The following is a 26,952-nucleotide window of genomic DNA, read 5'->3' as shown; positions in this document are numbered from 1 at the left end:
GAGAGATGGAAAATCGTTTTTATATATATATGATGACGTTTTACTTGATCGTATTTAACTTTTTTTACTCATCATATTTTTGAAAAATAATCCAGAGCGGTACAAAATTAATTTTGATATGTGTACATATGATAGATAGAGATAAGGGAGAGAAAGATGGGAGATAAAAAAAGAAAAAAAAAAGAGAGAGAGAGAGAGAGAGAGAGCAGTGATGATGTTGTCATGTACCTGGGAGGTAGGGAGACCATGGCTGTGTTCCGAAACTACAGTAGCCTCTATGCCTCCCCACTCACTCCTCTTGATTCAGTATTTCGTCTTATTCTCACAGAGATCTATTTGTTCTTTGCTTTGTTCACACGAGACATATGTACGTACGTTGGATTATCCACCAAATCCAATCAATTGACTCTGAACTGCTTGTTGTCAAGTGGTCCACAACCAAAGGTGGAGAGGTAACGTGTACACGGCGAGAGGGGGTATATAAGGCCCGACGACGCCCGCCCCTGCCTCCTCTCTTATTTCACTCACTCTGTAAAACTTTACCTAGTTTGGAAACACAGTCGTGGTTCAGTCAATAAATCATGTCATAATGATATATTCGCTCGCATTTAGTAATCGTGACGTCCAATTCACTTCTATTGAGAGAGAGAGAGAGAAAAAAAAAAGAAAGAGACGGAGCCGTCACGTGTGAATGAGACGTTTTCACACATCACCATGCGACGCACCGCCAGCTTACTCACCCCTGCCTAGCCGCCCGCGTCCACAAGCGAGCTTGCACAATTTGAATGGCCCATCACTTTATGCGGAACGAACAGTCGGCAAAATAATTTACAAAAAAATCAGCATGATCTCATGAGAGTGATAAAGAGTATCCAGACACGCACACAAATAAGTCACAGCGATGGCACATCGAGCAACAAGTATGTAGTAGTGCTGTCATTTTACGAGGATCTACGCGCAGATCCTCGAGCGAAATCGTGCTCGTGATTAAAAACTATTTGTGTCGCACAAAAAAAGTGAGTAACATTTTGATATTCTTATACAGTGAAGTCACAATCCATCTATTATGTTTGACGAAAAAATATCCCACAAGAATACGTTTTTCATTCTCGTTTGGGAGATATTTTTTGACTATGTACGCAATTTCCTTGTCATAATCGCGATTCTTTTATCAATGGCGGTGCAACTGACAATAGAATTTCATCGCGAATCGCTTTGTTAGGAATCAATTGCCTGTATCCCCCTGTGTATACAAACCGGATATCATTATCGGTAGGCTTGGCCGATTTTTATTCCTCATTTCAATAGCTCTAGCGGTGCTATTGCGAGCTTATTTGTGCACCTGACTTCGAAAGGGAGTTATGATTTCGAATAATGAAATGAGCAATCAGTGGTAAGCCTGCGAGCGCCGCAGCCAAAAAATTCCATAACAACGGCATCGGTAGTGTCTGATTATCGACTGTTATGAGACCGAGAGTGTGTAGTATGTACAAGAATAGAGCTTAAGAGCGAGTGTGATTTATGTATAAATGATGAATGGCATGGCACAAAGCCTTGCATTGCATTCTCGGATACATAGAGAGTCTATATAAAATAATAAGCGGGGAAGAGACGCGTCCGTTTTCCTTTTTCCTTCTTTTTTTTCTTTCTTTCTTTCTTTTCTCTTTTGCCACGTCACGTAATTATCGTAAAGTAAAAGGCACCGCCACACTTAGGCCGGAATTACCTGGATGCATTTGCAAGGCAGTTAAGGGTCTCGAGAGAATGATGTTTATGGAAAATGGTACGGTCGTAAAGTCGTTTTCATCGGTGGCGAAGCTTTATTTGATCGATAAGTAAGCGTTATCGATTCGGCAAGGAGAGAGAGAGAGCACTTTAACACGGCGGATAAAAGAGAGCGAGAAGTATCTCCTTGATTGGTATGCAAGTTTCGAGAGCTCATACACGTTATTTTACCGCAAGTATTAAGCCAAGTCACTCGCGAGAGATTTAAAGTGCCGAGTCTCTGATGACTGTTAATATTAGCATGACGAAGCCTTCATTCAATGTGAATGTCCGTAGACAAGCATGTTGGAATAACCGAATTTCGCGATAATGAAAGCATGGAAAGCATGTCAGAACAGAAGAGACTTTATAATGTCGGAAGAACGATAGTTACTTCTAAATAATTTTTTTTTTTCTTACAGATTTGTCCGCGATATTTTTTTTTTCAGATATGGAGCAAGCCGAGAATAAATCATTCGGGAATTGAATGCCGGCAAATAACGGCGACTCTATCATGCCACATGAGATTGTTTAGACATAAGTATAGAAACTAAAAGAAAACTTTCTACGCTTCACTCGTCATTAAAAGAGTAAAGTATGATTTCTCTATACAAGATCCTAAAAAGAAATCACTACTAATGTGAAAGTCAATACAGAATTCTAAGGCTAAACTATGTTAGAATAATATTTCAAATTGAAATTCATGATCACTCGTTTTCGCAACGTTCGCCAAATTAATCTTCTACGGTCTTTGAGAAAGAAAAAAGATTATTTTGAGAGATTATTGTAAGATTATATGTACAAGATCGTAAATTATTTCTCTCAATTTCTTTCACTCGACATATTATTTCAGAATTACATCTGGTCGTAGAAGCTTAACGTTCGAAGCACGAACAATGCGAATAATAAGTGACTTTTGGTCGCTCGAATTTGATCTGAATAGCCTTAATAAGCGGGACATTTTCTTGCAAAAGTCGCGAAAATGTTTGCAACGTTATGACGTTATGAGCGTCGACAAGAGTTTGCGAAATCGATGATAGCGCGAATTCTTCGCAAACTTTTATGGGCGCTACCCAACGTCCAACAATCCAGATAATTCTTAGAGACATTCGGTGGCGACGCCAATCATCCTTGGGTAACGTAATTTGTGTTTCGGGTTGTTATAAAAGCCTTGTTGGTTTCTCGATAACGATTATGTCAAGTCCAAGGATGCTAAAGATCTAAGAAGCCCAGCAACCGAGGACTAGCCGCCATATGAGCCTGGAATTGCGATATAACTCAGCAATAATAAGCCAGACATTTTTTGCATAATTATCTTTTTGCATAGCATGAAAACCTTAAATCTTTCTCTTTGCAATCCTAAAAAAAAGCAGTGTAATAAAATAAGTATGTATTGTGCATATTATCCTATCGTACATTCTCTCGTTTCTGAAAAACGAGGGGAATACGACGATGATAATCGTCCAACGGCTCGTATCGCTACCGATAATCCTACCGAAGATATCAACAAAACTTGGACAACAACTGTTCCTCTTGGCGTAGAACACGCGGCGTGTGGTACGAATAGTTGTCTCGATAATCGCGATTATTTACGCGATGGAGTAGTGTACACCGACTTGAGGGGAGGAGGGGAAATCAAGAGAGTGTGAGAGACCGCGTCGTTCGCGTGGATCGTACGAACGTACCTTACGAGCAACTCCCGTAGAGTGGCTTCATCGTCCTCCTGTACCTCTTCCTGCGTCTCATTACTGAAGGCGCCGCGGCTTGAGTGATGATGGCGGTGCTGCCTGCCGGTCGTCCTGGATGCCGGTGGATACTGGCTGTGCAAGCCGTGATGATGATGATGGTGGTGTGTCGCCGAGGCGTTGGTGCTGGCCGAGTGCAAGTAACGGGCGACGGTGCTCTGGCTCGTTGGTCGCCCCCTGGTCAGCTTGAGGCCGGTAGCCGCAGGAGGCGGCAATACGGCGCCTGTACCGGGCTCCACGTGGATCCTGCGCGCGGCATACCGCTCCTCCTCCACCCTGCCGACGACGACGATGTCCTGCTGGCGCGTTCGATCTGGCCGACGCCGATCGGTCGACCCGCTGCGCGATCTCGCGCCGCCGCTCGTCCCCGATCGGCCGTTCCTGCCGACTGACCTGCTACGGGGGACGGTACCGCCGCCGGTGACGATGTCCTCCCGATCCCCCGACTGATCGCCCCACCAGTCGCCGCTACCTCCAACCTGGACCCCAAAATCGAGACTTCCCCTGCTGCCTTTCTCGTCCTCCTCCTCCTCCTCCTCCTCTTCCTCCTCCCCCTGCACCGCGTGCCCAACGGCGGCACCAGCTGGCTGATCCGTATCCCGAGACCCCGGGATCTCCTCGTAGAGACACTCCGAATCCTGATCCGTCGGCACTGTTGCGCTCTGCCACAACTGGTTTATTGGCTTGAAGCCGCGTGAATCGGCCATCGTTCAAGCTGCGCCCAAAGACAGACGGAAGCCGTACATACAGTGGTCCTCTCCGATCATGCTCTCCTCTTTTTACCGTTTGCGTATCCATTGCGATAACTAACGACATTTCGATAAAGTGCCAGTGACGATCCTTTCGTTGACGCTTGTCTCCGCGATTATTTGTGGAACAGATCTTTCTACAGTAACCAGACGAAACCGAACAGAATGCGCGATACAACGAAAAATAATATCGTGTATCGCGGCGACAAGATTGTCCAAGTGTCCAATATCCGTATAACGCGATATAAACATCCGAGCGATAATTTTGCTCATTGACGGAATGGGGCGTTCCTCGCAAAAATTCATCACGCCACGGTGTCACGGTGACACAGTTGATGAATGAATTTTAGAAAATTACGCGCCCTATCGTAAGAGCGCTGTCTGGCAGACAGCGCGAAGAAATAATTCACGGATAGTTTGCCTGCGCGATGCGCGTGATGCATACAGAATGATGCAACGGGCAGCTTTCGCTCGCGTCGCAGCTAATAATATGAGACGTCAGGCTTGGAGTAAGGATAGCTGAAATAATAGCGATTTGCCATCCGAAGTGCGCGATCCCGGCGGAGCAGAAGTTACTCCGTTCGTAGAGGATGTTCGTAGACGTTTGCGAACAAACTGTTAGACTCGTCACATTCGAACGGCCGCTAAATCTCGGCTTGCAACGAGAACGAGAGACGGGATTCTGCGAATGACATCGCCTGCGGGCGAATTACGAAACGCAAAAGTTCCCGAGATGCTATTGAAACCGTTTCGAGAATACATCGCGGCAATCAATTCCAATCTTTTATTTATTTTTTTTATTTTTTTTATTTTTTTTTAAAGTATTCGATTGCAACATCGAGCGATAGTCTCGCTGGATTGATGTATAAATATTTCAGGGAAGAAGCGAAATACTTTTGCGAATAACATTTAGTCGTTGCGAGTAAAAAAATTTCCAAATCTATAGTAGTTGCTGTAATGAGACTTGGATTTTAAAGCTACTCCGCGAATAATGATTAGAAAAGAGGAGCGATTATTGTAAAACGTGTGCAAAGTTGCCACGGTGATGGAAGTCTGTAATTTGTAAGGTTCACTTAACAGGGCTTTCAGGGCGAACGGGATACTTCATATTTAAAGAGGCTAAATTACGAACTTGGTCTTCGTTCGTGTTCTTCAAATCCCTCCCCTAATAAATTCAACGTCAGGGTTTTTTTTTAATGATGATGAGAGAAAAATAGCACTATTCTTAATATATATAAAATCTTTGAGAATTTTTCCCATCTTCACAACTTTGCATTTTAGAACAGAAATTTCTTTTACTCACAACGACCGATATCATCGAATGTAACACGGGACCTTTATTATCTCGAAACACGAGCCATCTATCATAAATGAAGAAATACAGACTCACCTTAAAGAATTCGCAAGCCATTGTGCCCGGCGATGATATATCACGCCACGACGTTCGTCTCGCACCTGCTCGCACCCGCTCGACGATGAAGGAACTCCGGTTGTGGATCCTTCGATCTATCAGCTATCGAAAGATTGCTTCGTCACGAAAGAGGGCAGCGAAACAACACGAGGAGAAAGGGCCGGGAAGGTGTAAACGCACGGATATACACGGTATGCGAAAATGAAGAACACGGTGGAATTTCCACCGCGTTTATACGGAGCACTAACGTATCGCGTTGTCAGAGGGGCCCCCTCCCTCCGATCGATCGGACTTGTATCGGTACCTCAGTACAAGATGGCGAGTGATAAGAATCTGTAACAGACAGAGAAATCAGTTAATGTCGCCGAGTCATCCGAAATAATGTATCTGATAATGACGATAATCGACAGTAGTTCAAAATGACAGCAATCTCAGACTCCGATTTATAGCGCTTATCTTTTTGTATCGTATAATTCTTTTTTCCTTTATTCCATTCACGAAAAAAAAAAACTGCACTCACGCGACGTACGTACACATGCGGTTTGATTTTATCTACGGATTTTAAACCTGATATAAAAAAAGATGCCTCTTTTCTATCCGTTCTTTATGTAACTTTATAGATATCATCGCATCTACGAAGTTACGATATTGAAAGAAGATACCAAATTGTCTAAGATCGAGAAATGATTTCCATAAATATCAGCTCAATTTTACCGGAATTTTACTTGTAAAGACAATAAGATCTTAAAGATTATGTTATAATTAATTAACTTCAATTAACATTTATGGAAAAATGTCATCTTCACATTTACAACTGATCTCAGAGAAATTTTATACTGATTAAAGAAGGGACGCGTTTTTTGTGACACTTTTTTTTTTTTAAACCGTGAAAAATTATCACTTTCAGATTCTAAAAAATTATTTGTTGAAAATATACGAATTCAAGAGATATTCGATAATCTAATCACAATTTCGTGCCGACAAACGAAGAGGAGTGAATGTCGGGAAAGAAAGAAAGAAAAACGAAGACTTGAAAACTTTTTGTGTTTTGTAAATCTAAAAACTGATAGAAATTATATTGTGACAGGAAGATTACATCCGCACCGCGCAACCCGGCCGTTGCAAAACTTTCTATCCGTATTTTCCATAAAACGTGACTGAAACTTTGTCACCGCATGCACGGGAGAGGAGAAAGAGATAGAGAGAGAGAGAGAGAGAGAGAGAAAGAGCAGAGATAACAATTATATTGCAAATTATACGTGCCATTAAATTGCTATATTTAACCATTCCCCGTATTTCTCTCGTGACTCTCCTGATAATGGCTTAACTATCGCAACATATCTATAGATAAATTCTGACAATAGTTTGCCCGCAAACTTCGAAGTTTCCAAGAGTTTCCGCAGAATAATTTCGCTTGCAAGTATCTGTCAATATTTCGTCTGTCAATATTATTGCATATCGCAAATCTTAGATTTCAAAGAATTAGCATCAAGGTCTCAAGCAATCTCGTTACAATGCAATTTTTAAATTTTGTATTTTTCTCGTTCGAAAAATAACAGAAAGTATTGATTATCGCAAACTGGACATGTAAAATATGATACGGCCTTATCATTGCTTTCCTCGGTGTATCAAGTTCGGTGACATGTCAGCTTGGCCAGTATCTTTCGTGAATTTATACAGGGTGTTTCATGATATGACGTTTATATATTAAGGGCATATTACTGAAGTCATTTAGAATTGAAATTATTTAATAAATATAATGTCCGTAAAATTCTTTCTAACAAAATTGAAAGTTGATGTGAATATTTAAAAAAGGAAAGAGAAAAGATATTTAATTTAACTTGTTTATTTGCAAATGTATTACAAATTCTATTTAAAATTATCTCCTGCAGATTCAATACAAAATCTTGTTTTGCGTAAAAGTAATCTAACAGCTTCATCATGCCAGGAGAATTTCTTATTTTTTTTAAATTTTATTTTCAATGTAAACAACATCAGACAGACAGAAAATGTAAACATCAGACTGACAGAAAATGTAAACAATGTCAGACTGACAGAAAATGTTTCAAATATTCACATCAATTGTTATAGTTTTCTTAAGAAGCATTTACAGATATATGTTTACAATATGTTAAACAATTTCAACTCTAAATGACTTCAACAACACGCCTTTAATATATGAACCTTGAGTCGCTGGACACTATATATATATATATATTTTGCTATAAATATTGTAATATTTTAAATTTCGCTTAGCAACAATGTGAGTAAATAATGAAAGAACGCGTTAAAATACAAAGACAGATCTGTTGGAATGATTATATCATTAAAATTCACGGTTGAGTCACCGATTAAAGTTCATTTTACCATATAAAGTTCCCAGACCACAATTTTCGCAATTTTATGAAGAACAAAGAGGAAATAAACGGTTCTATTGGTAATATAAAAACGAAACGTTGCGAAACATCTCATGTGTTTATCGCTTACATAATAAAATATTGATTTCCGTCATTAAGGCGCTGCATTAACTACATGATATAATCATCCTGATAACGAAGAGTAAAGTTCCAAAAATAATCACTTCTTATAGAGGGCACACGATGTGTTTAATATATTTTTATATTTAATATATTTTTATCATATGGCTACCAGAGAAATATGTACGCAAAGCATCAAATTCAATTTTTAGATTAGAATAAAGCATCGATTTGTATTACAGTATTGTATTTGAGATTCTTGTCAATTATTATCGGCACTTCAAAACATAAAAGAGAAATAAATATGATAGTATCTATAATAGATATTTTTTTATCAATAATAACGTCAATAGCTTTTGAGTAATAACAATTAAGTGGGAAAACTGAGAAGATAAGAGCCAAGGCGCAGAAATAAGTTCGCATAGCAATACTCTTGACTTTTATCTGCCAATTTTCCCTCTTAATTATTTTTTATTAATATTAACAATCTAATATTATAAATAATTTTATATGGTATCGAATAATATTTTAACCATAATTGAAATTCTGTTTCAGGATGAATGGAAAACAACGTCAGTCGCTGGAAGGAAAGGTTCACGAACGTTGACACACGTGCACACATGAGTTTCTATTGCGATGATCTACAATCACTCTCACCTATCGCACTCCGAACTTGCCATCTGTTTGCAAATCCTGACTCCTAATCGGAACATAGGACGTTCGCGGCACCGACGACGAGAAAAATACGATACGGTAAGCTGCACACACAGAGATCAGCTGCATCCGAACGGGTTTGTCAAACGCGTTCGCGACAAGCTTACGAGTTGAATGACAAGCCTCGGCCCGACTCGACTCTGTGACCGAACTGAGAGATTCATGATCCATTCGAGTTTCTCTCTGTTTCGATTTCTCCTACCATGCACACATCGCCCCTCGTTTGACTAGTCACGAGACTGACCTCTCTCCTCCTCGCTCCTTCTCACTGTCATTCGTTGTTTTGCCGTCAAGGTTTACGCGCACTAAGCCTACCAAGTCTCTCTCTTTCGCAGTTATACTCGAAGATTAAGAGAGCGTGCAGAAATGTAACGCAATTAAATCATGTCGATGTGAAATATTGTGCGGCCATATTTCTCTACGATATATATTGATCCTTAATTATCTTGTTATTCTTCCAACACACATTAAAAAGTTAATTGTTATGTTAGATAATATAAAATTTGTTATATTAAGCTGAAATAATAGTGATTCATTCGTTGGACCATTAGTTCAAGTGTTAAAAGAAAACCGTGATTGTGAAGTAAGTTCTTAAAAAAAAATACATGATATTTAATATATTTTATTTAAAAACTTTTGTTCGAACCAAGTCGATTCCCGTTTAAAATATTTCTGTTGTATTTTGTAAGTAATTGTGAATTTTCTAAATGTGATTCTGAGGTTCATTTAATTGTTGAAGACTTGATTTGTTTCTTTGAATTATCTGAATATAGTGTAGACATTTATCTACATATTACGAAATCGACAAACAGTGTCATTATGTAGACATTATAATGTAGATTTTTCCTATGGCTTATCTTTAATTATCAGTTTTATCATTGCATAACTATTGTTAGCTTTATTTCCATGAATTTCGTGTGAAATTATTCGAGAAATAATATCATTGTTGATATCATAATTGTTGAAGTCATATTTTATTTAAATATTTGAAATTTAATTTTCAAAGCAAAATTTATTACGCGTCAATAATTTTTATTTTTTCCTCAAGAAATAATTTGCTATATTAAACTCAAGAATACGGCGTTTTATATTTAAATATTGTCTCCTGGTTTTTAGACACATTGCACGGAATAAAAGCTTTCAAATAATGATTTAAAATAAAGTTTCTTGTGCTCACGGTCCGACTAATGCGACCCAGATCGACACCTATGCAGTAATGATCTTAAGAAACCTCATTCCAAGCGTAGGTCGTAAATGTCACGAGTATTAATTTATCCGCATTGTGCTTTACACAAAAAATGCACTTTACACGTTGCTTCTGTAAGCGGAAGCTTCAAGAAAGTTTAATAAGCACCGGCCGCGAAGACGCTATAAGAAATACCTACGCGTCGTTTTAAGGAGAGAGAACGCAAACGTATTATAAATAACATAGAAATATTTAGACACGACCGCGAACGTAATGGTAAAGGATGCTACTTTCGCGAAACATCTCGCCTCTCGCATTACCCAGAGATTCCCGCGATACATCTTGGGCGTGTGACATCCCGTGGACAAGTTTAGCCGCGAAGTCGCAAAGTTGGAGATGCGGAAGACGTTTTGTATTTCCCTCTTGACGAGGCGAACATACCGTCCTACTTGCGTCTCTGTTTACTCCCTCGATCATCCGCATGCATCCTCCTTAAGCCAAACTTTTTATTCCCGCGTGCACCGCCGCGATGCAGATTTCGTGTCTTCGTCTTATTTACGTACTTTCTTTTCGCTACATAATTTTTAACGCGCGTCTCGCTTCAAAGATATTTTCCTTGAAAATATGAGAACTTTATCAATATTTATTACGTTATATTTCACTGGTTGTAATCAGGATCAGAAAAACAGAATATGAACAATTTTGCCGTGAAAAAAGAAGTATTTTTTGGGAAAGAGATTGTCTGTCTTCGTTATGTTATAAATATATAATTTATTACTCGCGCAAATAATGTGAATATAATGCAAGTAATCCTCGATTAGACAAGCAACTTTTATAAACCGCGATTCTTTCATAATGCACGAAGTACGCGTGACAACAATTAATTAGTCTCGCTGCATCGGACAATAATTTTACCGCGAAGCAGAGGCGCGTTATTGATTTGCATCGTGTTTGATAAGAGACAACGCATCATCGATCATCTAATCGGAGAAAGTAATCTCGCTCTTCTCTCATTCGATGCAAAAAAGAAAACAAACACTTTCCATATAAGGGCTAGATATATACGCTCGGTCGTATGCACCCTCGTTACGCATACGGTGCATCAAGATGTGTGCATGTCTGCCTGCACGTACATACATACGCGCCGCGTAATCCCGTATTGATGAACGAAAGCCCGAGTGCATCGGTATTTCAGTAGCCCATCTCAAGCAGCGAGATCCAAAGCCGCCGACATGACTAACAGGATTAACGTCTCCGCGCGTCATTAGTTTATCCATCACGCCAAAGTCCCACCCTCGGATGTTATTATTTTCTCTCGTCATCGCGAAGATATACATTACTCGGAAAAACGCGTCGCTGATGCGCAAAGAATATTCCTTTGCTGGTGCATCGGCCGGAAAGTTTTTCAAAGGTGAAACGCGACGAAACGCGGTGACACGTACAGCAAATAAAATAAAGAATGGGAATTCTTCACTGGCGCGTGTTAAATTAATAATTTTTGCGGAAGCCCTCGACGTGCGCGGAACGATATAACCGAGGTGGAATTGTCATACATTTTTTAAGACGTATGAGTGAATATATATTTTTGGAGATGCTCGTGAGCGCCGAACGACTGTGCCCCTTTTTTCAAAGAGCCGCGGATATTCTTGTAAGTATTTTTAAAAATTGATGAACGTTTCTCTGAAATAAAATATTCTACGAGATTTTTTTCTGACATAAAGACAAAGATCGAGTCTTAAACATTAATTTTCGCGACAAAATTGATCGAAAAAGGCTAACGTTATTCTGTTTGTAAAATTTATTCAATCGTCGTTCAATTTTAGGTGGGCTAATTTTTTATTTTGACAAGATTAAATTTCTCAGTTTAATTAATTATCATCAAACGCTGCGATTCAAAAGATTGTGGAAAGTCTTGACGTCTCCTCAACATTTTCGCTCGAAGGAAAGATTGACTTCAACAAGATATATCGATTGTCGGCCGATTCTAGGACATTCTATAGATTCGTCCTATAATAAGAACGCCATGATACGATCATTAGCCTGGAATCTAACGAGTTGCCGAGTCTAAGCGACGGGTTAAAAATGGATTCTAGCACCTGGGGCAACCCAGGGGGTGGTTCGTTCGCGGATTTCGAGATTTCTTCGTATCCCGAATCTCATTAAGCAACATCGAAGGGAGTCACGCGAGCGACGAGAACGTGATTCGCGAATGTAGAACCTCGGCGTCGCGACGCGTCGCACCGGGTGGAGTTCCTCCTCTCTCTCTCTCTCTCTCTCTCTCTCTCGACGCTGCACCGCTTTACTGGGACGCATCGTATCCGGGTAACACGATCGCCAACATACATTCCAGATAGAAAATGCGATCCACACACGCAGAAACCTTCATTCGTTTTCTCTTCACGGGATATGCGCTTCGAAACCGAATAATATTTCACGATCAGATTCTTTGACGTATTCAGAGTCGATATTTCCTCGGCGGAAATATATCTGTGTAACCCTCTCAAATTAAAATCCTATCAAAATAAAATCTGCTTTGATATTGAACGACGAAGAATATCTTTGCGTATTCGCTTTTTACTTTGAAAGCCGCTGGTACGTAGACATATTCATTGAGGAGACTTATATATATTTTATATAAGCGAAATACTAAATTTTATGTGATCGAACGAGAGACATTAATTTATTTTTATTTTTGCGAGTTAAATCGCAAATTGAAAACGGAGAGAAATAAAATTAAATTTAATTAAATTATACGAAATAAAAGATCGCATCTCGAGATGAAAATGAGAGGGTATTTCTGTCAAGTCCAGATGAGAGCGAAAGAAAAAAAAGAAAAATGCAAGATGCACGATATCGAGTACCAGGTGAGGTAGCGAAGGTGCGTTCGTGCTCCACCGTCCGTCCGTCCGTCCGTTTATCCGTCCGTCTGTCCGTGAGTCGAACGCAACTCTCGATGGCTCGCGCCCTCGAGTCGACTCGAACGCGCTCGAACGATGATAATAGTCGGGGCAGCCTCTCGCGCATTTCCCTTCAGCATCGTCGTTCTCGTTACCTCGCACGAGAACACGAGGGTAGGAAATCTCGTTGTTCCTAACCCGATCTTGCGAGCGCCGCACGACGTTGCGGACGTCTTGTATTATCGATTGACGAAAGTTATGTGGAGGCGACTAGCCGCCGGGGCACGGCAATCATGACGCGAGCAAGAGAACAACCTGGGGGAGGGACGGGGGCAGGAGGGGGTCGCGAGAGGTGGAAGGAAAAATAAAGAAAAAAAAAAGATTAAAGATGCGAGCAAGGGCGAACGCGAGAAAATTCCACCCTTACTTTCTATCTCTCTCTCTCTCTCTCTCTCTCTCTCTCTCTCTCTCTCTCTCTCTCTCTCTCTCTCTCTCTCTCTCCCCTTATTATTTTCTCCCCTCTTTCTCATTCTAGTCATTATCTACGTTACTCGACATTTTTCCTCATCCCTATCGTGTCCTGTCCTCGATCATCATCGAGAGCGAGGTATAATCGTTTAGGAGGGAGTGACAGATCGGGGATGATGACACTCACCCCACGGGGTTAAACCGTCGCGATGGAAGCCTCGTTGGCAGCGCGGACGACCATCGTACTCGCGTCGAAAACGGCAGTAGTGGCAGTGGCAGGACTGGCGGTACCCACGACGACGGCGACGGTGGCAACGGCAGCGACGGTGGCAGTTATGACGACGTCGGCGACACTGTACGCGGTGGACGCGACGACAACGGCGGCGGCGGCAGCGGCGGCGACGACGACGGCGGCACCACGAGCGACGTTAGCGTTAGCGTAAACTGACGACGTAAACGGCGAGCAGTAGTCACTTTCCACCTCCGTACGATCCGGAGAGGACACCATCTCCTCCTTGCCCGTCCGATCGCGTGCACACCCGACGACGACGACGCCGACGCCCGCACTGCTGCTGCTGCTGACCCGCGTAACGACGACCACGCTATGACACCACCGTGATCGCGCTACCACACCGAATGACATCGTCGCAGTGTCATCGTCGTCGCGCCCCTCGGCGTGCGCTCCGTTTTTTTCGCGTGCTGGCTGCTGTTGGTGCCCGATCGTCCCGTGTTTTCCGCGACACGGGAAACACGAAAGGAAAAAAAAAAAGGGAAAAAAACGAACGAACGAACGCACAGAACGCACGCACTCCCTCTCTCTCTCTCTCTCTCTCTCTCTCTCTCTCTCTCTCTTCTCGTCGCTCTCTCGCGCTCTTTCTCGCTCTGTCTCGCGACGATTACACGCACGGGCACTCGCAGAAGACGGTGCTCGTCCCCCGATCGACTGCACGACACCGATGCCCGCTGATGCCAGGAGACGCCCCAACGCGGGGCACCCAGTTCGACGTATGGCGAGCGACGGCTCACCCCGCGATCCGCGTCTGTGCTCGGCCCGACTCGCACAGTGCCGTAGAACGCGCGGAGGCGTGTAGCCCGCCGCCGCGGGGGGGTAAGCGGACGCACCCTCTCTCGCGTGACCTTACCTCGATTCTTCCTCGAGCATCCTAAATTCTTGCGAAGTATGCTCGTTTATTCGAAAATCCCGAAATAATATTCTTCTCTAACCGATTCTAAATCCCATAGTTTTCCGATAATTGATACTTTCTCTCTCTGTCTCTCTTTCTCTTTCTCTCCTTCTATCAAAACCCCATGTAGCGATGAATGGCTCTATGATTAAAAATTATCGATTTCACACATCGGATCGATAGAATGGGACATTTTCGCAAATCGCGCAAATAATTTCTCCCTGCGTTCAGAGATTCTCCTTTGACTATTTCGCGCGGGGAAAAGGATGAATGGTTTTAGTCGCGGGCACCGCGAGCCCTTCCGGGCGGCCTGGAGCCGTCGGGCACTCAGCGGCAAGGCGGGAGGGGCTAAGGAAGCCCTTGAAATCAATAGCCAGCCGCTACTGCCGCCGCCACCCTGATCAGGCTGCTCTGCGCTGCATCCGTCGCGCCGCCGCCGCCACCGCCTCCATCCTCCTCTTCCCCCTCCCCCTACCTCCCCCCCCGCCATCCCCTTCCGTATCCCGATTTATCCGCACGATGTAGCCGAAGAAGTCATCTCGCGTCTGAGTTTAGTTCGCAGCCGAACGTCTCTCGGTATCCAGCATCATCGGTCATCTGTCATCGAGGAGGGAAGGGGAGCGTCTGTGTCATGGGAAACGCACATCGCGGAAACTTTATTATATCAATCAGTGACGCGTTAGTCCTTCTCTTTCCATCTTTGATTTACATTGCAACGGGCTCTTTGCGATACCGTATCTCGAATCATATGGTGAACGCTCGAATATGACAGGTTCGATTTCGGCTGAACGACTATGAGTGGCCACGATATTTTTTATGCACAATTATAGACCTTGTTTTTGCAAAAATCTGTAATAAATTTCCACGACGCCGTACTACAAACACGATGAATAACAAATACGATACGGTCAAGTGATCTCTTTAGGAATTTACATTGTCATTCCCTCGTATGCAGACTCGACGCGATTTATCGTATCCGAGGAACGTTATTTTTAAAAAAAGTCTACAATTCCCTAACTTCGAAATATCATAAAGTAAACGTTCGAAACATACAGTTTAAAATTATTTTTCCATGTTAAATCATGTAAGCTGTTACGATAATTTTTATCTAAACTCACATTATATCACTCGCTACGTCTGCGATATTTGATAACGTGGCATTTATCGAAACATTACTACTAAAAATTTTTAATCAAGCGCAAACGCAATAATCGTAACATAATTAGCTATTAAAAAATATTTGACGTAAATGATAAGCGAAGATTTAACTATATATATACCTATATCGATGACGTAAATACCGAATGGAAAAGAGCGTAAGAAAAGGACTCACCTTTGCTGGCCAATTGGTGATAGTGTCCTACATTTGGAAACTTTATATTTCGACGTTTTTACCGCAATGGGGTGGATGCGACCCTCCTCGATATGACCGAAAATACAGACGCGTAGAGACATCCGTAGATTGCGGTCTGGTTATGAGTTGACCTACTCTACTTTGGATCTACCTACGCGCTCTTTCTCTCTCTCTCTCTCTCTCTCTCTCTTTTAGGAAATGCTACCCCTCTCGGAAACCGTTTCGCGTCAATTGAAGGTGCTTGCTCGAATCGTTTCTCGACATTTTATCTTATCACGTGAATGTCTTTACACTCTTTGATTTCGTCCGTGCAATTTATATTTTTTTTAATATACTAAAACTTAATATTATTGAAACTATGTTAATATTTAATAAAATGTTATAATATAAATATTAATTTATAATATAAATATTATCATTAATATATTTAGAATTCTCAACTCATATACGTATTACATTCGAATGGTCGATGAGTTGGAAAGATACACATAAACATCAACAATATAAATATAAGTCAAGAAATATAGTGTATTCATCTCTATAAAAAAACTCACCCAAACAGCTGCCTTCCATAAATATACGCCCGTATTCTTGCTCTTAAAAGAATTTATCGCGAAATATCGCACAAATATTGGATTATATTTTTGCCATTTTTTATGTTCAAGTATTTGGTCAAGTGTCGGATAAAATGTTTTTCAATGATGATCGCTTAAGAATCTTGATATAGATTTTAGATTTTAGGCCTCGGATCAACAATTTCAATACATAATCATTCAATATAATTGAAAGAGAATAATTGTATAATTATATATCTATATGTTGGTTTCGAGAAACACATTAGAAATTTTATACAGTACATTCTTTAATAGAATACTTTTATTTAAAGACGAGTGTTAACGAAATCGCTGTTAATTACTCGCACGTGATGATTTAGTCACGTACGAAGCAAAACTTACTCGGTGTAATCATATATAATTATACGTATAACAATCGTATGTATGTGTAGATCATATACAACAAATTCTCTTTTGATATCTGTAATAAAATCTCTAACGTAGTATATCTAGGAGATATTTATATATATGCATTGCATACTAATTGTATCGCTTTTTTCTACAGAATATGAAGAATATCTTTGGTGCACGAGATGAGAAATGTGCTTTCCGCCCCTTTTTAGATGTGAATATACATATATATTATATGTTTCAAATTCATATATATGTTACAATATTCTGTTTTACAAAAACACGACATAGATCAAGCTCGAGTCAATTAACTTCATAATTAATACACGGGATATACACGTAAAATATATATGTAAGAAGAGATACAGCTTGAGTTTTACACGATTCAAGATCTAAGATCGTTCTCTCGCTGTAAGAGTCGCTGAGTCCTTGCCACGTACCGAGACTGAACGTAACAGGACTGTCGGAATTGTAAAAATAACATTATTGAGAGAGAGAAAGAGATAGAGAAATATATATATTTGTCCTTCCGAATCAGAAACTCGTACAGCGATGGAAGTTCACACCAATATAAAGTAAATATGTCGAAACGCTCTTGGATTATTAACGCGCGCTCCCAACTAATCGTCCCAAGAAATCGCGTTCGATAAACGTGCTTACAACATGCGTCTAATTTAATGATGAAACCTTCTTATATATGTATTGTATATTACAACCGCGCGAGATGCACGGAATTCGTAGTTTGCTAAAAAGATTACCAAAGATTAATTGGGAGATGTAAAAAAAACTCTCGGAGCGATAGAGGAAGCCGATAAGGTTGAAATCGTGTTATACACTATATTGCCTCTAGTTCTAAGGCACAGTTATATAAATATTTCTATATCTGTGTGTAATAAGTGTTACGTGCTCAACAATAATACTTTTAAACATGACACCCTGCCCGATCAGCCCGTCACTCGCGAACTCAAAAACTCGACTGATCCGATTAACTCCTCTCCTTTCGTGAACTTCTCGATAAATATCATGTTTATATAAAATCATCATATGCCATAACTTAGCTCGAACGAAAGTTAAAGCAGAGAGGTGCGTAATTCAAAACCCTTCGCTATTTGTGATATCCGAGACATATCTTTATTCGTTATTTTCGTAAGATAAACATAAAGAAATAAAAAGTACACTTTCTCTGAAGCGTAAAGTAAATTCAATGCATTTTAACGATTTCTTGTATTTTTTCTTTTTTTTTGTTTTCATTTAATATATCAACGCTGGTGAATACATAGCGACCAGCACAACCAATTGTTGAATCGTGAACCACTACTCTTCATCAGCCAGGCCCGCTTCTGATAACCCCTTCTTCCCCTCCGACCCCGACTATGTATATTACACATTTTCAAATGGACACAATACGTGCGCAACGAGAGAACGAGAATAGCGCTTGGTACCAAACTGAGGTAAGCAGTAGCGATTCGACCGCTTCGGTACACTCGCACATTTTCTGGATCCCAGGTTGTACAATTTTATTTATGTATAGTAAGAGAGAAAAGAATCATATTATATGTATAAAGATGCTATTCTATGATAGTAATAGCACCTTCACTCATTCGCGTGTGATCTTTTGCACCAGTATAGCCCGGCTTATTCCGAATAAGTGGTTTACAAGTTTGAGAAAGAATACGATACAATCAGTGAAAGAGAACTTGTAATTCCAGAGGTTTTAAAACGATATAGATAACGAATAACGATTTTGGACACATATTTGTAAATTTAAATTTGTTATTCGCTACTTGCGAGAGTACATTTCCCAACAGTTTCAAGGACATAAATTACAAAGCAAAAATCCCTTTACAAAAAAAGCACACGAGCGGAAACGTAATTGTGATAAATACAAAACCGAACGTTATTTAACCGTTCTTTAATTAAATTTATTTCTTAAAAAAATAAGACAGAGATAAATGAAAAATATTTTTAACCAAGCATATTACCAGCTTAAGCACACACCCGTAACGAGCAGCTCTATTAATGTAGACCACTACCGTTCATGTTTATAGCATTTATTATGAACATTCGAATAACGCAACGTTTGAAGTCTGTGTTTGCGATCGAACGATGACATGTGACGGCAGAAGACAGGCTAAAAAAACTTGGGGGCGGTGGGGATACACTGAGGTATACAATAAGATAAAGGTTGTTCAGATTAGTTTTCCCAACAAGTAGCCGACTATAACCATGGCAATGGCGATGAGGACACTAGTTGATGTCGGAGATAACTGGCTATTGCTCTGTGAGGTTAGACCTCTAGCTGCTGCAAGGTTTCCATCGTTACCCAACGCCGCGTTTCGCCATTTCATTAAATCTTCCTGCAAACAAACATACACGATCACGTTGTTGACAGATACCAAAATAGCGATTTTTAATTTAATAACATAAAAATTTATGATTGATTTTAGATTTTTTTTTTAAATAGATAACATCTGCTAAATATCTAAAATTTTTAAATTAAATTTTACATTGTGAGAGGAAGAGAAATGATTTATTAAAACAATTCTATTTTTGGAAAAAACAAAAGTTCACCATTTTTAACATTTATATTTTTAATATTGTTAAAATTTTAATAAATCTGATGAATTTAGCTATTAAGTGTAAAGTATAATGGATTTGTTTATATAGATCAATGAAACTGGAATATAACAGGTCTATATAACTGTTGATTTAATGTTGTTGATATTTACCCTAAGTTGAAGATTTTCCTGCCTAAGCGTGCTTTCTTCTACCCTAAGCTGATTAACTTCTTGTGCAGCCTTTAACAGTTTCTCTTCTGCCTCACCAAGTACCTGAAAATATTTATTATTCACAGATTAATTTAGGATATAACAAATCATTATTGCACAAGATTATATATATATATATATATATATAAAACATAATATAATTACATCTCACCTTAGGGGACGATTTGACAGAATCGCCGATTGGTTTATTCTTTCCGTTAGTCGCATTAGAATCTGGCTTAGTTGTCGTAGTAGTTGCAGTCGTTTTAGCTGTAGAAGTAGTACTAGTCACAGGATTTTCAAAAACGCATTTCAGTTTCGAATCCATTAACTGATCCGGATTTATATCCTTCCACTATAAAGATAAACATACACGATTTATTATTATAATGATTATATTATGAATATTATGAATATTATGAATATTATGAATATATTATGAATATATTATGATGAATAAATAAGTTTATTATCTAATTAAAATTATAGAGAACCATTATTAGAACAGTTCTAATAGCACATTACTTTGTTAAATAATAATATATTATAAAAAATATTACACACAATGTCAGTAATATTCACTTACTACATCAACTGGATATTCATCATCATCATCATCTGGTGCTATTACAGTTTGCACCATAAATTTATGTTTGTTTTTCTCCGATGGGTCAAAATCATATGGCTGTAAGCATACTGTAATAAAACATTAATATAATTAGAAAATAAATCTCTTAAAAATTTTTACAAGTATAAATAATAGATTTTATATAATTTTATATATAATTAGCTAGGAAATTAGAGTAATCTTCAATAAATATAAAAATAAACTCGAATTTTATATAATTTAGACAAACCTGCTATTTCAATGACATCCTTTGGCTTGAGGGCTCCAGAATTTGGACGTACACAATATCTCTTTGGGGCAGTTGTCTTTATCTTAAAATATACTTTTTTATTCGTTGGATTAATTAATTTTATATATGATGTGACTGGACCTCCTGTAAAAGGGCCTATAACAAAATAAATGATAAACATATTTATTAATTAAAGCAGATAGAGCTATATTATATTAAATAAATTCAGAGAGACAAAAAGAGAAATTTTACTTCTCTTTTTATATTTATATATTAATAAAAATTATATACATTAATAGAGTATAAAAATACCAATAATAATAAATCAATAACAAATGCTAAAAAAGGAAGACTATTCTGGAACATCAGCAGCAAATATAATATCAAGTATAAAATAACAGAAATGCATAACATCAATATATATCTATTCAATGCATATCATGTTTTTTCATAAACTACATAACATTTGTCATTCTGCTACATTGCCATGGCTAATATTTAAAAATTATATCTCCCTTTTTCAAGAACATTACATATTTATTAAGTTTAATAAAATCTATAAATATAAACATTATATTTATAGATTCGATGAAAAGACTTCACTATTGCATTAATCAATAATAAAAGTTATATTCTTTCATATAGTCATTCATTAATCATTAATTTTTTATCATTAATTACATGTTATTAATCATTTTATAGTCATTGCACAAAGTTTCTTTATAAAAGATATATACATTAAAAAAAAAAAACAATAAAAAAACTTGATTAATCTAACAGCAACACAAATATCATTTGACGATATGACAACATCAACTGAACAGAGTAGCTCAGTTGACTATAAAAACAGTGTCGTTACTAACTTACATTATTATAAATTATTGTGTGTGTTATTTTATTATCGTTTATCACAAGTTATACGTACAAAAAGTACACATGCAAGGTATGTATAAAAAGGAAAAAAAAATAGAATATAACAGAGGAATGAGCAAGAAAAGTACACGGCATGTATTCATTAAAATTACATACAATTATAGAGTGTTTTCGAATCTAGTGTATTTTAATCTCAATAACGAAAAAAATATCACATTTGCTAATCGTTGTATAAGCAGTTATACCGTATGCGATTAGCATTAGTGTTTTGTCTCTTATAATGTACATATAACACGTATATGTGAAACCGGTCATAGTCGAAGGACATAGCATCGTTTAATCTAAGCATAATTAATAAGTACTCTTATGCTTTGGCGATAAATTACAGTAAAAAGAATGAAACAAGCAGGTGTGCAATCTTTCCAGATTAAACAAGACTCGTTACGTGCATGTGCATCGCGAACCTTGAGGAAATTCGCGTATGCAAATATTTATTTCGCTTTACATAGAATTATTATTCCTGAGAAGAACACGTGAGCCGCGGATAAATATTGCACGCGTAGGTGGACGCGACATTGTTGAAATTTCGTAGTGAAGCGATTTCGAAATCGCGGAAATCACGGGTGGAAAATAGTAAGAAAGAGACTCGAGACATTATAATAGAGTCGCGATCTATTACCGGAGCTTCCCATTACAAAGCATAAATAAACGAAGCCCTTATGGATTAGTGGCGCGTATAGCGGGAGCTAAGTGGAGCAGTGGTATAAATTCAATAAATAGGTTTTCCTCGTACCGACGATTAACGATCGTCGCGGAAAGGTATCGGGATTATCGGGAACAATGTGGACCGTTGAACCGATCGATGGCACTTGCGTGCTCCTTTTTTCAAACCGATCCGTTTTCCGATCTTTTGTGTTCTCTTTCCGTCGTGAGAAAAAAAAAAATTCTGCCTCGGCTCGTGGAAACGATGAGAGAGGGCGCGAGAGCAGTCTGACTTTTCCGCTATTTATTTCATCCGTTTTGCCGAATATGTACAGCGGCATTCACTGAAATCCTTCCTCGAGAGAAGAAGGGGACGAAGGAATCGAAACGTCGGCGCCGATGAGCGACGGCGAGTCTCGCTCTTTCCCTCTCTCTCTCTCTCTCTCTCTCTCTCTCTTTTCTCTTTCTCGCGCGGCTCTGACAGCGAATTGACGTACGGACAGATAGGGTTAGGTATGAGTTAGCGACATTGCACGTTTCTTGTCGAAGAGCACGGCGCGCGCGACCTCGAATGCACGCATTGATACGCACTTTAACGCGCATTCTATCGCGCTGTGCCGAGTAAAGCGATCGAGCCAGCGGCCGCGCGTTGCGAGACAGAAATCGGCCTTACGTCATCTTGACGACGTCAAGTCGAGCACTCGCTCCTTGTATAAGCTCACCTCTCGCGCCCCGCAAAATGCGAGCTCCTCGCGCGACTAGCGGCGTTACGTGTTGACTCGTTCGACGCGAGGAGTTCGGCACAAAAAGAGAGATGAGAGGAGGGAAGAAAGAAGGAAAAAAAAATATGTATATACGACGGAGAATGATTCTCCGCCGCGTTTCTTTTTTTTTTTCTCAGCGTACCTCTGAATCGTAGCTCGCTCTGCGGCTCGATAATTAAAACTTGCTCGGGCTTTTCCACGGGCTTGGATGACATCCTGACTGGCGGACCAAGACGAACTTTTCGACGAACGACGAGTCACGGCGTTGTTGGTGTCTTCTCTTCCACCACCACCTCCTCCTCCTTGCTCCGGTGCTCTATTGAAGCGCCAACGGTGGTCGACGCGTAGTTTCGACCCCGCGTATTGACAATTCTTACTTCGCTATTCTGCTCGTCGTGATTCTCCGCTCGGCTGCGTCGTATATGTCGTGTCGTATCGTGTCGTTTCGTGCCGTATCTTTTCCGAGATTCCGTTGGACTGATTCTGATTCGCGGCTGATGCTCAATGCGCATGCGTCACGACGGATATTGTCCGAGGTACAGAGGCCGTATTACGTCACGTCGCGGTCGGTAACACGGCTGATTCGCATTTAACTTCACTCTTGGCCTATACACGATGCACCATCTCTTGCTCCGAAAATGTCACGAAATGCACGCCTAATCTTTTTTTTTCGCCTCTCTATTTCAAAAATTTTTTTTTTAGACGCAACTGTTGGCTACAGTTTTGTTTTATTCATTAATTTTTTGCAATTAAAAGTACAATATTTTAATTACATTTCAATTTTATTCAATTCAAAGCAGCACGAATCGATTAGATTATAAATGTATTCATTTAATTGCATTTTCCATATTTATTTTATACGATTAGTCAAATCTCCGCATTTTATGTTCCTGTTGCCATATATCCTATTGTTTCATATATATATATATATATATATATATATATATATATATATGCCAAGTTTCGATATATCTACGAGAGAAATTATCAATTATCAGGAGAATATCTACTTCGGAAGGAGGTGTATATAACGCGACTAATACAGATTAACAAAAAAAACATTCTTAATACGTGAGAAGATATTACGAGAACACAGTTCGATAAGAGAATGAATTAATAATTAAGCCGCTGATTCGAATCTGAAGAATCGAGGATTTGAACTTTGATCGAATGACACATAGAATGACAGAGGAATATTTCGATGAAAAGTAAATTGAATTGAAATAAATTACTAATTGACATTTCTCATAAATACCTCAAGCTCTGAAAAGCCGATATAATTTTATAAGAGGTAACCTGATAAGTTTTCTCTCTAGCATGAATTTTTTAAATACAATTTCTCTCGTGTCTTTTGATTCCCTTTAATTTTTTCTCAATTTCATTCATATTCTAGCGGCGCATGCGCAGAATGAAACGTGTGGCGCGCGTACATGTTCCATGTGTGGCCATAACCTAATCTAACCTAATACTCTAGTCTTTTGAAATATTAATTTAATATTAGAATACAGAAAAGAAAAAAGAATTGCTAATAGTGATCATATTGCACTGAAAATCACTGTAAAATAAAATCTTTTGTTGTTGCCGTTTCTGTGATTTGAAAGAAATATTATTGTAATATATGATGGAGGAGAATTGGCATACGCCTCCTAATACAAACGGGGATATTTTTAGAAATATGTTATTCACAGATCGACCACCTGTCGTGAATAAGAATCTTCAATTTCTCATAATTTATGATGGTAAAAAGCTATATGTGCTGTAAGAGATTGACATCTCTCTCTCTACACAATTCAATCTATATATATGTATTAATTTTTGTTGCAGAACGCAATGCTCTTCTTGGAGGCACTAACATGGTTGACCTGTATTGGACTGGTACTCTCTGGCATTATAATGACATCTCAGATTTTACTAGGGAAAAAGCTGCTATAACGCAACAAATGAGCAATGGTATTTGCGATGCTGTTTATCTAGGACATAATAAATTTGTTGTTGTGGAAGATAGCGGTGCAGTACAAATCACCGAAATAGTTCAATCAACAAACAAAGAGTCTGAATTTGTATTTTTCGAACGCGCTTGCCAACATGATGATAGCATCTCGACAGTGTCTGCATTTTCTAATAAAAGAAACATTGTCACAGGAGGAATGGATTGTTGGTAAGATGTTTCCAAAGTATATGATATTCTTTGACCAAGCAAAGAAAGAAAATTAATCTTACATTTATTGCAGTTTAAAAGTTTGGGATGTTGAAGACTTAGTAGCGACATATTCATATAGTTTTGCACATACAGATATTATCACTAGTACAGATGTAAAACCTATGTGTAGTTCTGAATTTATATCCACCTCTTTAGATGGTGAATCATTACTATGGGATATTAGACGGGCCAAACCAGCACACTGTATTTATCACCAGATTTTTAAATAAAATGTAGCAACGATAAATTCGTTGTTTATATTTATTCTTTATCACATGTTTCATATTTACATACATTATTATTATTATTATTATTATTATTTTTTTTTTTAGGTATTTTTAAGAGACCTGATTGCCAGTTATTAGCAGTAACTTGGAATACTGTTTTGGATCATCTTATAGCAGTAGGTGCAGCCGATGGCAGTATTGCATTAATTGATGTGAGACAAACAGAAAATCCATTATATGAATCAGTTGAATCTAACAGAGGGATACATAAGTTATTATTTAATCCAAATCCGGAGAGGTAAGAGAATTTACTATAAATATCAATTTATATAACACAGCTTATAGAAAACAATTTTTATTGAGACTTAGGAGAATTTAGCATCTCTCAATGGTAATGAATTGGATAACTTACAATTACAATATTCCTCAATTTTTATAGGAAAGAACAATTAGCATGTTGCTCCAACGACACTTTTGTGAAAGTATTTGATACTTATAGAGAGATGCTACCTATATTCGAGGACAATAGCCATAGCGATTTCGTACAAGGACTTGCGTGGTTCAAAGACGATTTATTTTCATGTTCTTGGGATGGAAGTGTAATTAAACATGTAGTATTTTCTAGCGATAGTTCATAATAATAAGTTAATAATAATAATATATCAAAATTTTTTAACATTAATTATTAAAATCATATTTTACTTTATAATAAAATGACTCGATTTTTTTATTAATTAAATCAATATATTAAAAAAATTATCAATATATTAATGAAAATACTATATACAAATTTATTATATACAAATAAATAATGAACTACTGATTTCAACTTCATGAATATACATGGTATTGATTTAAAACATAAAGTTACAAAATGTGGCTTCAATTTCGATACCTTCATTATGTAAGCGATGATATGGGATGTAACAAAATTTACTGCATTTAAGATATTGGAAAACATTCTCCTTTCATATTTATTCAAATCTCTTGATCATTGTTTCAGACATTTCTACAACATAGTTATTATGCTCTCTGTGATTATTCAATATACTATTATTGCAGAAACACACAAAAGTCGTGTATTTGAAATATATGGTATTATTGTTACATATAACAGTAATGTAAAAGAGTCAAATAGTTGAGACAACAAAAATTTTTGCATCTCATGGATCTTAAATATCGCATTCCTAAAATAATTCAAACAAGTCTTTCTTTTGCTTTCTGGTCCTACAATGTATACAATGTATATAGCATATCCAATAGGATTTTATTTACAAAATGAAGTCAACAAGAGAATAATGAAAAAGTGAACAAAATATCGCAGATAAAAGTTTAGAAGAGAAATATGAAGTGTCTAAAAAGATTATGTCGTAATAGCAGAAGATAGTAGAGTATGGTGTAATATGTAACGTAATATATATATATATATATATATATATATATATATATATATATATATATATATATATATATATATAATTCCGATAAAATAAATGTTTATTCTGTGGTGCATAAAGAATAATATATATTCTTGTTATATGTATATTAATATATATTCTTTGTGCCACAGAAAATTATACTTTACCCGAACATACAATAGATAACATTTGTTTATTGTAAATATTTTGAACGCTTAATTTTCATATT

General features: G+C 38.2%; 3 protein-coding genes across 23 annotated transcripts in view; 1 reads left to right on the top strand and 2 right to left on the bottom strand.

The window, feature by feature from the left end:
- The window catches only part of LOC126854210 (glucose transporter type 1), a 39,162-nt gene extending 21,291 nt beyond the window's left edge, over positions 1–17,871 (bottom strand). For 10 of the 16 annotated variants that reach the window (XR_007688079.1, XM_050600693.1, XM_050600701.1 and 7 more), the window contains exons 1-3: positions 8,804–8,951; positions 5,649–6,002; positions 3,450–4,224 (exon numbers count right to left, since the gene is read on the bottom strand). Coding sequence is in view for 14 of the 16 variants with exons in the window: in XM_050600693.1 (XP_050456650.1) it covers positions 3,450–4,216 (767 nt within the window). In the remaining 2 variants the exon portion in view is untranslated. Of the gene's footprint in view, positions 1–228; positions 525–3,449; positions 4,316–5,648; positions 6,003–8,803; positions 8,952–13,598; positions 14,403–16,503 lie in introns of those variants that run through there. The other 6 variants (XM_050600696.1, XM_050600695.1, XM_050600694.1 and 3 more) reach the window with 6 other exon arrangements.
- LOC126854252 (methylosome protein 50-like) lies at positions 8,768–26,751 on the top strand. Of its 6 annotated transcripts, none has more exons than XM_050600807.1 (5): positions 8,768–8,899; positions 24,703–25,036; positions 25,110–25,282; positions 25,411–25,603; positions 25,745–26,751. In XM_050600807.1, exons 2-5 carry the CDS (start codon positions 24,732–24,734, stop codon positions 25,941–25,943), a joined length of 870 nt encoding a protein of 289 aa, XP_050456764.1. In that variant the 5' UTR covers positions 8,768–8,899; positions 24,703–24,731; the 3' UTR covers positions 25,944–26,751. The 6 variants fall into 6 exon arrangements, with proteins under 6 accessions (XP_050456764.1, XP_050456762.1, XP_050456761.1 ...); XM_050600805.1 differs by lacking the exon at positions 8,768–8,899 and adding an exon at positions 9,320–9,443; XM_050600804.1 differs by lacking the exon at positions 8,768–8,899 and adding an exon at positions 21,405–21,482.
- On the bottom strand, positions 18,023–23,357 carry LOC126854265 (vesicle-associated membrane protein-associated protein A). The gene is made up of 6 exons (XM_050600833.1): positions 23,021–23,357; positions 20,540–20,695; positions 20,269–20,378; positions 19,855–20,037; positions 19,644–19,745; positions 18,023–19,271 (listed from the first exon to the last, which is right to left on the bottom strand). Exons 1-6 carry the CDS (start codon positions 23,091–23,093, stop codon positions 19,104–19,106), a joined length of 792 nt encoding a protein of 263 aa, XP_050456790.1. The 5' UTR covers positions 23,094–23,357; the 3' UTR covers positions 18,023–19,103.
- Positions 26,752–26,952: the final 201 nt, after the last annotated feature.

This window comes from Cataglyphis hispanica, chromosome 13, assembly GCF_021464435.1.
Source record: "Cataglyphis hispanica isolate Lineage 1 chromosome 13, ULB_Chis1_1.0, whole genome shotgun sequence".
NCBI classification, from domain to species: Eukaryota; Metazoa; Arthropoda; class Insecta; order Hymenoptera; family Formicidae; genus Cataglyphis; species Cataglyphis hispanica.
This window is presented reverse-complemented; position numbering and strand designations above follow the sequence as displayed.